The 13,744-nt window shown below is 31.7% G+C and overlaps 1 protein-coding gene across 1 annotated transcript in view; it reads left to right on the top strand.

The window, feature by feature from the left end:
* The first annotated feature begins 434 nt into the window (after positions 1 to 434).
* The window catches only part of LOC134700086 (uncharacterized), a 33,715-nt gene continuing 20,405 nt past the window's right edge, over positions 435 to 13,744 (top strand). Inside the window, exons 1-5 of the mRNA XM_063561456.1 lie at positions 435 to 470; positions 986 to 1,084; positions 3,582 to 3,680; positions 7,849 to 7,947; positions 11,903 to 12,004. Of these exons, the coding sequence (XP_063417526.1) occupies positions 435 to 470; positions 986 to 1,084; positions 3,582 to 3,680; positions 7,849 to 7,947; positions 11,903 to 12,004 (435 nt within the window). The remainder of the gene's footprint in view (positions 471 to 985; positions 1,085 to 3,581; positions 3,681 to 7,848; positions 7,948 to 11,902; positions 12,005 to 13,744) is intronic.

Raw genomic sequence — 13,744 nt, 5'->3', positions numbered from 1 at the left:
CGTCATTTTAAGTTCAAGTCCATATATACTTTATCTTAATTTTTTTTTTTAATTTTTAGCCAAGGAGTTTCAACATATGTGTTTTAATGTCCCTCTTGTATTTTTTGTCCCCCTTTTACCTATATGCACAATATACAAGATAGTGTTGCATATTGATTTGATAATGCAAATATAACTTACATATCAAATTTATTTTTAGAAAGCCTTTTTTTCAATTAACACACTCTATACCTAGACAATGTTTAATATTTTTTCACGCCTGTTATACACATGTTTGGAAAAAAAACATGCGTTAAACGCACAAATACGTTTTATACACGTGTAACAAGCAATATAGAAAAATAGGGATAACACATGCATGTAAAATTAAGTATGTAGTGAGTAAATAGGGGTTAATTTGTCATTTTGTACGTCGTTCAATTATTTTAAGATCCATGCCTCAATATATGTTAAAATGTGTGTTAGTCAATGTGAGTTTGATTTGCACTTATCGTGCGTTGAGCAACACAATTTGTCAAATATGTCGCCAATGTAGAGGTAGTACAAGACAAAATAAATTGTTAACAAACGATCTGCATTTAAAAAAAATAGTATTCTATAGAATATTTTAACATCCAATTAGAATGTCCTACATAGCTGTCACACACAATTATGTTGGACAAAATAGTGAGAGAAAATACACGCAGGGGACAACAAAGCTCTCAATTTTGTTTACTTCATTAACCACAATTTAAGTGTATATGTCTTACAACAACGAGATACGTAACTACAAACGGTTTTAACCTGAAATTGAAACACATTGCAGTTTTAGTCTCATTTGCATTAAAATTCAATCTTTCCAAAAGATCTCATAGAAGTTAGAGAAAGAATATATGTAGTGGACAATAAAATTGGATGTGTGACTTTGCGTGATCATTATGTAATTCCCTTATGCTGATTTTTTTTATGTGTAACACTGTTATATCATCACTTTGTTTCTACCAAGGATGGTTCCACTGCACTACACAGTGCTGCAAGTACAGGAAATACAGAAATGGTCCAATTGCTTATTGATAATGGAATCGAGATCAATTTTCAGAACAAGGTAAGTTGTACATACAAAAAATTACAAGCGAAACACTTATCTAAAATGATTATGTGAATAATTTCTGTGAAAAACAGTGTACAAAATGTAGAGTGGACGTGAATATAAAATCAGCGTTTTGCTTAATTCAATAACGTTATGAAAAAAGGAGCATGCACTATTGTATATTGTACTCTTATATTGATGTTTTTTTTTCATTTGGTTTATTTTAAATGAACCCCTAGACGTTGTTTTTTTTTCCGAAAAAATATATGTAAAGGGTTAAGCATATGGTTGCTAAGTTCCAATAGAACACATATGATGTGTTATGCATTCAAAATAGTACATGCAATTGAGAGAAAAGGGGTTAATTTAACCTTTTGTACTTTTAAGATCCATGTTGCAATATAATTTGTATGTTTTATTGTCGGTGTGAGTTTGTTTCACACCTTTCAAGCATTTGCTACTCACCCATGATAATAATGTGTGTCGTAGTTCTCATATATTTGATGTGGTTCCCTTAGTTTTAGTTTGTAATTCGGATTCTTTTTTTCTCAATGGATTTATGAATTTCGATCAGCGGTATACTACTGTTGCCTTAATTAATTTACACCTTTCAAGCATTTGTCACTCAATAATTTATAATAACATGTCGGCCATTTTAGAGGGAATACATGATAAACATCTTGTCAATTACTTACAGCTTGAAATAAAACATTCATCTATACAGTCAAACCTGATTAAGAGACCATCTGTTTTAAAAAAAGCAAAAAACCTGTGTTAAAATACCACAAATTTCAGATCCCTTTGTAGTGCATTTCATATAAATTGAACCTGTATCAAAAGACCTCCTGTCTTAAGATACCACTTTTTTGCTCTCCCTCAAGGGGTCTCTGAGAACAGGTTTTATTGTATAATATTTCCACTTCCAATATGATTTGTTAAATCTCTTTAGGTCTGTCACGAAAAAAGCTATATTGGATAAAATAAAGATAGTAGAATCTTGCAATAATTCTCACCTTCTCACCGTATTAAACGATTTAGAATTAAAATCATAACAAAATCAAATGTAGAAACACACTAAACAAACGAAAAACACCTGTCATATTTCTGACTTGGTACAGGCATTTTCTGATGTAAAAAATGGTGGATTAAACCTGGTTTTATAGCTAGCTAGACCTCTCATTTGTGTGACAGTCGCATCAGATGCCATTATATGGACAAAGATGTATGAAAAAATCACAGACATAATGCAGACCGTGTTGAAGACCTTACTTAGACCTATGAGTGTTTGCTCTTACAAATTGTGATTTGGATAGAGAGTTGTCTCAATGACACTTATACCACATCTTCTTATATATATATAATAGGTAAAATTGAGAATGGAAATGGGGAATGTGTCACAGAAACAATAACCCGACCATAGAAAAGACAACAGCAGAAGGTCTCCAACAGGTCTTCAATGTAGCTAAAAAGTCCCGCACCCGGGGGGTCATTCAGTTGGCCCCTTAACAAATATATACTAATTCAGTGATAATGAACGTCTTACTAAACTCCAAATTGTACACAAGAAACTAAAATTATAAATAATTCAAGACTAACAAAGGTCAGAGGCTCCTGACTTGGGACAGGCGCAAAAATACGGCGGGGTTAAACATGTTTATGTCAAAATATCAATAGCAGATAGTGTTATAGTCTTAATTACAATAAAAAGACACAAAAGAGGCAACAAAACACACAATTTTATTTGTCTTACAACAACGAATACCACTACCAGCGTTTTTTAGTCGGAAATGAAACGCATTGCTGTCTTACTCTCAGCGTTGTGAATGTTTAACAGTTTCGAAAGATCTCATTGAAGTAAGAGAAACAATATATTGAATGAACAATATAACCATCAGTCGAAAAACAATTACACCATAATACACTCTCATTACACTTCTAATGGGATTTGAGACTTTCTAGTACGCCTATGTAAATGAAGGAAACATAAGTATACTTCTTTTGTACGTATCGTAGACTGAATTTCGAAAAAAGAAGTTACGCGCTAAGCCGTTTGATAGAGTAAATTTACACCTTCGCATTAGCCAATCAGAATATGCCATTTTAACGTGACGTATGATAAATTTTGGTAATGATATATAAGATAGGTAACAGACAAAAACAGCATCATAGTTAGATAGACTTGATGATGAAAATTGCACTAAAATTAACGATGTCTACATCACAACTGTATACATGTATGATTAAATAATGATAGTTAAATTATGCTAGCATAACCATTTAGTACGTTTTGACAATGAAAAATCGTAAAAACCATTAACTTGTGTTATTTATATGACAAATGAATAATGCAATAAAGAATATGAACATACACTTGATGAAAAAAACACTTTTATGATACCTTTGTTTAAACAAAATAGAGGACTGCAACTTCAATACTAAGTTACTTCAATCTTCTTGGTATTCCTTATTAATACATCTAACATTAATATTTAATAACTGCAATGTCTTTAAGGATGGTTCGACTATACTGTTTGACGCTACATTAAAAGGAAAGACAGACATCGTCCACTGGCTTATTGACAAGGGTATTGATATTAATGTAATGGACACGGTAAGCTATCAATTGGATATAAACTAATTTACTAAAGAATGACGATTGTCTGAATAGACATTTGTGGAAACTGTCATTAGCCCACGATAAGGATTACCATTACACTTTATGTTTTTCTGAAGTTGTACAACTTTTATTTTCTAATATATTTACAGCAATGTGTTAACATAATTATTGTATACGTTGTTATCCAGGTTGACAATGCTGTAATTGTACGAAGTATGATAGAATGAACTAAGATTATGTTAAAATAAATTTAACATGAAACACATAAAATATCACAATTGTCGTTGCAGTAGCTAGATTGGAACAATTGCTAAAAAAAGTCATCAATACTTTGTGTTAGGAAAAATGCAATCAATCACGCAGCATGTTAGCATGTTTATGCTAAAACATACTTTCTCTCTTTTATTTTGTTTTAAAGAGAATGAGGAAATCCAGCGGACGGGTGTTTTTGAGCTCCTTATTCTTCATGAAATTTCACTTGCCATTCGGTATAATTTTGAAATCTTTTATTTTTTTCTGAATAGGACAAACACTTGTGTCAACGTTTTTTTGTTCAATAGAAAAAAACACAACTATTCGAGAACCCCCCCCCCAAAAAAAAAAAAAAACAGTTATCAACGAACTTATCTATGTCGGAAATATTATTTAGACTGTTCGCCAGAACAAGTTGAAATGTAAGAATAAGTGTACACAGATAGTCAAAACTTTGCTATCTATGTTTCAACAGCAACAACAACAAAATGACAAACGAGTTCCAAGTTGTTTTTCTTTCATCCAATTATTTTAATAAAGATCTTGGGATTAATTAATTATGGACGGGTTGTTTTTTTAGCGGTGTTGATAATTATCTCCATGGACATGGATGGGACTGATATGCTCGAAACACGACCTTTAACCTCTGTTCCGAGACTCGTACTATTTTCATGGAATTGTAATATAGATTGCACTGACGACGCAGAGGTCGATCCAGCCATTTTTAAAAGGGGATTGCAACCTATGGTAAGGGGGTTGGGGTTGGGTATTGTTGGGAGGGGGCTTGGGTTTCCGACTATATTTCCCTATTCGAAAGCATTGATTGGCAAGAAAAAATGTGTGTTCCAAATATAAAAAAGAAGATGTGGTATGATTGCCAATGAGACAACTATCCACAAATGACCAAAATGACACAGACATTAACAACTATAGGTCATCGTCCGGCCTTCAACAATGAACAAAGCCCATACCGCATAGTCAGCTATAAAAGGCCCCGTTAAGACAATGTAAAACAATTCAAACAAGAAAACTAACGGCCTTCTTATGTATGTAAAAAAAATGAACGAAAAACAAATACGTAACACATAAACAAACGACAACCACTGAATTACAGGCTCCTGACTTGGCACATACATAAATAATGTAGCGGGGTTAAACATGTTAGCGGGATCCAAACCCTCCCCTAGCCTTGGACAGTGGTATAACAGTACAACATAAGAACGCACTATAAAAATCAGTTGAAAAAGGCTTAACTCATCAGATGGAGAAAAACACAAGTGAACGTGGCCCGGTACTTATACATCCCGAACACTGGAGCAACTCGAGATATCTCACTGCGACGTTATCCATTTCAACACAGAGTGTATACGCAAATCTATTTAATTGATTGTTAGGGATAAAAAAAAATTCAAAATCTAGCAGGCGAGAAGAAATTGTTACAAAATCACAACCTATTTAGGTCAGTAAGGCAATAGTTGCGGATACAAAGTTGTTATGGTGCATAAAAAAAAACGACACCAACATTACTCTTTCAAATGAAACAGTTTGTAGAGTATCCTCTGAACAATATTTTTTGCTGGTTTTCGTATATCAACCATAGCATTAATAATACCCTGTTATTGCTTCTGCTGATAAAATATATATCATACATCTATCTACACCTTCGGTCCTTATACATCCTTGTCTTCAAATATTCGGCTTCGTGCGGTCCTGATTGTAAATCCAGAAAAGGACACATGACATTTTAACGTGTTGCTTACATCTTATTTTATACAGAAGACCCAATTTGCAATTTTTTATCTGTATTGTTGGTTTGTTTTTGTATTTTGAGATGACCCCTTCTTTATATCACGTATAATCGTAAGTCTAAAGGGTAATCCTAGGTATTGACTTAATTTCCACAAATTTCTAATACGAAGCTTTTGTATGGCAAATATTGTATACTATATAATATATTACAAACATTCAAATACGCTTCCTTATTTAGATTACTTGTTGGTGAATTTTCCATCTGACAATTTTGATAAGTTTGTTTACGTCATTAGGTTTTATTTTCTTTTTTCGTTATCTTGTGTTCCAAATCTGAGACATTTGCTCATTTGTTACCACGTACATTTTTCTACAAATGATATTGCATGAACGGCGATGTGATTCTTGTTATATCTTACATGTTTTCTACATTGTAGTTCTTTATTAATCATTATCCTTTAACAGTGAATAAGTGACAACAATATGTTTTAACAAATCAACGGGTTTCTGTGCAACATATAAAAGAAGAGTAATAATCCTGTATTTCAATATCCCTTAAGGTTCGCCTAAAACAATTGTTCATAATTAGGAAATGAATTTCCTGTGCCAATGTTCTTCTCGATAACATTTCTCTGCGAAACCAAAGATATTATGGAATTAACTTTTGTTGTATAGAACAAAAAAAATCTAAAAGGAAAAACAAAATATAAATTGTAGAGTAATAGAAAATTTTACCTGTAATTGAAAAGTATTAACGTTTTGAAAATGTCAAACATGTGATGTTCTTTAATTACAATGTTGCGGACTTTGTTCTTTAAAATTTGGACCTATGAGTAGAACCAATTTTATGAGATATGCAATTTGTTTTTTTTCTGATTTTCATCAATATTTACATGTACTACCAAGAGGAGTAAATTCTAATGCAGTCATATAAAAACCGACAAGTTAACTCAATCTGACGTCACACCACGTAGTTAATGATACGACATTGTTTATGACATTGTATCAAAACAAAATGAAGGTTCACATATCAAGATAATGTTCAAGTTTCTTCTGTTTTCTTACTTAAAAACGAGGTCAGCATTAAAAAGTACAAGTTATTTAATAATTCATTTATTTACGATATTCATCTCTTCAACGATGATAGTGATAAGTTCTAATGATTTGTTTTGATATAAGTAACAAGTAACCATTAAACGGGAGTAACATATTAGGTAAGGAATAAGGATCGAATAAGGAATAAGGATTAAGTAACAAATAGGTTACGAATATGCATATACAAAAAAAAGGATAGCACATGCCTGAAAAATAAAGTATTCAGTAGGTAAATAGGTTTTTTTTCATTGTGTACGTCGTTAATTGATTTTAAGATCCATGCCTCGATATAAGTCAAACTGTGAGTTAGTCAATATGAGTTTGATTTACGCTTATCGTGCGTTGGCAACAACATTTGATAAATATGTCGGCAATGTAGAGTCAATACAAGCAAAAAAAATGTTGACTAACGATCTGCATTTAAAAAAAATAGTATTTTATAGAATATTGTAACATCCAATTAGATTGTCCTACACGGCTGTCCCAAACAATTATTGTGGACAAAAGAGAGAGAGAGAGAGAAAAATACGCAGGGGACAACAAAGCTCACATTTTTTTTTACTTCCTTAACCACATGTTTAGTGTATATGTCTTACAATAACGAATACGTCACTTCACACAGTTTTAAGCTGGAATTGAAACACATTGCAGTTTTACTGTGGATTCATTTATTTTCGTGGGTATCAATTTTCGTGGATTAAGAAAAACTTGCATGTTCGTGGATATTTGATTTCGTGGTTTTGCCGAAGTCTGCAGACAAGCCTATAGAAAATTTATTTTTCGTTCTACATTTAATTTCGTGGTTCACCTATACCTTAGAAATCCACGAAAATTGGTATCCAACGAATAATAATGAATCCACAGTAGTCTCATTTGTATGAAAATTCCATCTTAAAGAAAGATCTCATAGAAGTAAGAGAAAGAAATAGGTAATGGAGAATTTAATTATCAGCCGAAAAAACAATAACAGCAATAACACTTATAAAGGGATGTGTGACCGTTATATACCCTTACGATGGTTTTTTTTATTTGTAACACTGTTATATCGTTACTTTATTCTATCAAGGATGGTTCCACTGCACTACACATTGCTGCAAGTAAAGGAAATACAGAAATTGTTCAATTACTTATTGATAATGGAATCGAGATCAATGCTCAGAACAAGGTAAGTTGTACATATAACAATAACAAGCGAAAAACTTATCTGAAATGATTATGTCAATGTTTTCCGTGGCAAACAGTGTACAAAATGTAAAGTGCACGTGAACATAAACTCAGCGTTATCAAAAACGTAGCATGAACTATTGGTGGCTTATATTAGTGTGACTTTTTTTCATTTGGTTTGCTTTAAATTAACCACTAAAACGTTTCTTTTTCGAAAAAAAAAAATGAAAAGGATTATGCAAATGGTTAATAAGATTCAACAGCCCACAAATAATGTTTTATGTATTCAAAAGGGGGACGAAACATACCAGAGGTACAGTCAAAATTATCAATCGAAAATAACCTGACAACGTCTTACTAAAAATGAAAGAAGGCGTCAGTAAAATTTACGAAGGGATGATTTCAACTTCACTATTTGGAACTCTTGGTTTAATAACTTCCTTGTGAGCAGCAACCCTCTATCAAGAAAATCATGATAGGAAATGCAAGCACGGGAATATTGTATCAATATGAAGGTATATACCCCGTATGTAGGTGCTGCTGGATTGTTGCTACTTACAAATGGAAAGTTCACAATTGGAAAGCTGAAATCATCTCTTTTGTCGTAAAGTTTTGTTATCAACCGACCTTCATTGTCAATTTCTAGATGTTAGTCAGGATATGAGGCCGACTTAACTGTATCTGTTGTATCCTTTATATCTAGTTCGATGGGATAGATGCGTTCAACATAGTCACCAAATTTTGAATTATTTATTGAAAGAACGTCTTCTATATAGCGGAAAGTATAGTTATATTGCTAGCTTTTTATCTTTCTTCCAAAGAAGTACTTGTATGAAGGATGCCTCATAATAATAAAGAAACAAGTCGGCAATAAGAGGGGCACAATTGATTTCCATTGGAATGCCGACAGTCTGTTGAAAAACACGTCATCCGAATGTTACAAATATGTTCATGTTGATGTTGTCAATCAAAAGTTCAAGCATCTTGATAATGTCAATTTTAGAGAATTTTTTGTTTGAATCAGAGTGATCTTTTACAAAGTAGGATTTTCCTTCCCTCCCTTAGACAAGAAATAAATAGTACACGCAATTGAGATAATAGAGGTTGATTTAGCTTTTTTGTACGTCACATTTATTTTAAGATCATGTTGCAATACATTATGAATGTTTCATTGTCAATGTGAGTTTGATTTAAACCTTTCAAGCATTTGCCACTCGCACATTATGTTTCTGTTTTGTCGTAGTTCTCCTCTTATATTTGATGGGTTTCTCTCAGTTTTAGTTTGTATCCCGGATTTTTCTTTTCTCAATCGATTTATGAATTTCGATCAGCGGTAAACTACTGTTGCCTTTATTGATTAACACCTTTCAAGCATTTGCCACTAAAAAATGTAATAATAGTTATCAAAAGTACCAGGATTATAATTTTATACGCCAGACGCGCGTTTCGTCTACATAAGACTCATCAGTGACTATACATTTTGGCCATTTTAGAGGGAATACGTGACAAAACATCTGGTCAATTACTTACAGGTTGAAACAATATATCATTCTATACAGTCAAACCTGATTAAGAGACCATCTGTATTAAGCGAAACACCTGTGTTAAAAGACCACAAATTTTAGATCCCTTTGTAGTCCATTTCATATAAATGTAACCTGTATCAAAATACCACTTGTCCACAAGACCACTTTTTTGCACTTCCTCAGTAAGGTGTATAGTTTCGTATTTTGGCCCCTGTTGATTTTTCAAATATACGAGCTAGTGTGCAATAAAATTCATTCTTGAATAGATGAGTATTAAAATAGCCTTCGTATTAGGTTGATATGAACATCAAGATCATATAAGGTGTGTAATATAGGCTGTTTTCTGTATGACAGTCCATATTTGTATGTCCATATCATACATTGGTTCGGCAATTATTGTAATGTTTTTTTCCAACTTTTTTTTGCACGAACTTTATGATTAGATTTACGAAAAGATTAGGCGAAAGACACCCATTTTTTATTTAATCATTAGAAAGATTTATGAAAACAGAAAGTTGCTATGGATACACATAAAAGGAATTATTTTTCAGCCTTTTAACTTTTGAAAATCAAATCTATGGAATATATTGACTACATACATATGCACATGCATAACACAAACAGTTAGGTTAATATATTAGAAATCCAGGAACAGGAAACCTAAGGAATAGATAACGAATAAGGAATGAGAAATTAGAAATTAGTAACAGTCATATGAAGAATAAGGAATACGTAACGATTATGTAACCAATAAGGAACAGGGAATACATAACCATTATGTCAAGAATAACGAATGAAAAATTAGTAACAACTATGTAACGAATAAGGAATAAGAAATAAGGAACACATATGAAAGGAGAAATAAGTAATCAATTTGACGACCCTCGATTAAATCCCAGTTAAGGCAAGCATTATAAGATAAGAGGTGAAAAGGATATAACCAAAACATCATTCAAAAACCGACTCTGCTCCATCACATTGTGTTTATACATCCAATAAGGCAACCACATGCTTATTCGTTTGTTATAAAATATAAATATATGCCAATAATTTTATATCCAAGATTTATGAAAAAAGATTGTAGCGTATCAGCTATTTTAATCAAATTTGGGTTTGATACACTATGTACAACGCCAAAACCGTTCAGAATAACTTTAAAGGTATTTTTGCAAAGAATATTATATTTTATCTGTTTACCGATATGTACAATACATAATATAGTGTTGTATATTGATTTTATAATTCAAATTTACATTTTAAATATCATCTGTATTTATGGAAAACATTTTTCAATTAACACTATACCCACTGTAGCAATCAAAACCAGCCAATGATATAGGTTTTTACGATAATCAAAATTTAAACAAATTTTGAAAAGAAAGTACACAAGACAAGATGAACTTGTTTTTAATTTAAGCCGTGTGTCGTGAAATGAAAATAAAGTAAAAATAATGACTTTCAGTAAAACAAGTACTGATATTGGTTTCCAACAGTCATGAAATCGTTGAATTTGATAATCTCAAAACTATGATTAATATTTCACTGCCAGAATAAAATAAAAACATTCCACGATACACATCAGCTTCAACGTCTCCATTAGAACCCAAATTGATGAATATTTTTGACGATATATTAACAATAAAGTATATAGATCCATGGTACTGAAAAGTTTACAATTAAAATGATGAAATCATGACTCAGAACTCACATTCGGTTTCATTTGGTATTTTGTTTCTATTCACGCTAAAATGCCATATTTTGATTGATTATAAAAAAACTCTTTACGTGTTATATTCCATTTTCATCTTTTGAACACAGAACAGGACAACTTGTAGAAGCAATCTTTGATCACACTGTACATGCTGTATGTGCGATCAAACATTGCTTCTACAAGTTGTCCTGTTCTGTGTTCAATAGATTAAAATGGAATACTTAATCTTAAAGCAAAAATAAATTAGTACTATAGTAGATCCAGAGGCAAGGAAAATATGCCCCGCACGCTTCATTTTTTTACATTCTCAATAAATCCATCTCAGACTGCAGTTATTTTCAGAACACTAACTGAATAATTCTAAACTAAATGAATCCTTTCGGTTTTAAAACCTGTCGTGACAACACTAAATAATGTATTCCCAAAGAAACAAACGTCGAATTCACCTTCATGGCAACCTTAAATTATCTCCACTCAACTCAATCATGAACATCATCTACCATTGAAATTACACATTTTTATTCTCTCTAGTCTTGTGGACGATCGGCAATTATAAATTGTGTTTGATATATTTATCATTAAACATAAGTATAGTGTGTACTACTACTTCTACTGTGAACATACTACAATTATTCAACTACTTACACGGTGAATATATCTATTTAAAAATTACGTATGCATATAATTTTTACTAAATAATTAATGTTCTTTTTATAAAGGATGGAAATACCGCGCTACATTTGGCTGTCGAAAGACAAAGCGATGTGATGACAACTCTTTTATTAAACAGAGGTTGTAATCCAAACATACAAAATATATATGTAAGTACCAGTACAAGTGTTTGTTGTGTTATTACAAATCCAGTAATTGCTGTAACTATGTATATAACAGAAACCAAAAATTTAATTTGATCAAATTTCTCAATTAAGCAAATGGTCTGCAAATCTATGTATCTAATTCGGAGTTTAGTATGACGTTCATTATCACTGTACTAGTAAACATATTTTTAAGGGGCCAGATGAAGGACACCTACGAGTTTCTCGCTACATTGAAGACCCATTGGTGGACTTCGGCTGTTGTCTGCTCTATGGTCGGGTTGTTGTGGCTTTGACACATTCCCCATTTCCTTTCTCAATGTTATCTACCATACATTTAGGAATATATTCAAAGGCTTTTGATTTAATTTGATTTGTCATACATTTCAGCCGATTATAAGGACTAACAAAAATATTTTTTTGCAATACATTTGACAGGTCACGGCAGACGTAATGAAATTATACTTCCCATATAACGTTTGTTTTGAATTGAGTTTCATACAAGGCAAATGTAGATCCACCTTACATTTTATCTACTATTCAGTAATTGGAGTAATGATGCTTTGCTACCTATATCAAGACACACATTTGCGGATAAATTAAAAACATAAAATTACATGACGAAGATTTCCAAATGCAGCAGTATACAAATATAGAATTTGCGAAAGTATTGAGATGGTCATAAATAAATGCAAATTCTAAACTTTAAAAAGGTTTGATAAAGTGTTGATATATTTTACAAACTGGGGTCCCTCATAACTGCACATGGCAGGATAAAAAATTAATTGTTAATATTTACTACTTGTAAAGACAAGATAAACTATATGCAACGTTTTGTTAATAATCTCTGAATACATTTACATACCATTTGCATACCTCTTTAAATCCGATATGTCGTGTAATGTGTGTAGATGAAAAAAATCATAATAAAACTCATTCAGAAGCCAGTTGTACACACATGTATGTTATAAATTATCTTTCCACTTTTCTGTGGAAAGACATATTGTTTTTCTTCTTCTGATTAATATTTTTTTTTCTTCTTCCGCCACTATTTTCTGACGGTGCTTTTTTGTATCGCAAGATGTCGCTTAGATTTTCTGTGTATGATATCGAACAGTTATTACGATTTTGAAACTGACACTGTTAAGCCAAACACCTTTTATTGTAAGAGTTATCTCCCCAAACACTGTTTTTCTTGTGTACAAATCTACGTAGCAACCATTAAAGATTACAACAAAATTATTTTACCAATATGCTCGTTATATTCTAAGGATCTTAAAAATAATTTAAAAATGATAAAGCCATGGGACTTTTTGCATTAGGTTTCAAGCCATTTAACCTTGGAAAAATCAACCGGAAGTGTTCTTGTGTAAACCAGAAGTAGCTATTTTTTGTACTTTATTAATATAAAAGTATATAAAACAAGATATTTTTGGAATCAATGTCAAGTAAACTTTCAAATAATACCAGAAGAAACATTTTTCAAACCGGAAGTAACAAATTATCTCCCTTATTTACAAAATATTACATAGAAACCATTAATGTTTGGAATCAACGTTCAATAATCTATCATTTGACGCTGGAAATTACATTTTAAACCGAATTTTACTACTTTCATATCAAAATATATGGTTTTTGGTGGAAAGACCTTCAATTGTTCTCTGAACAATTAGTTTTTAATTCTATTTATTTATTTTTGTTTTATTCATTTTTCAAATATATTGATCATTCCATATTGATATATGT

The sequence above is a fragment of the Mytilus trossulus genome, unplaced genomic scaffold, assembly GCF_036588685.1.
Source record: "Mytilus trossulus isolate FHL-02 unplaced genomic scaffold, PNRI_Mtr1.1.1.hap1 h1tg000122l__unscaffolded, whole genome shotgun sequence".
Lineage (NCBI taxonomy): Eukaryota > Metazoa > Mollusca > Bivalvia > Mytilida > Mytilidae > Mytilus > Mytilus trossulus.
Note: the sequence above shows the minus strand (reverse complement) of the source record. Positions and strands in the feature narration are given on the sequence as shown.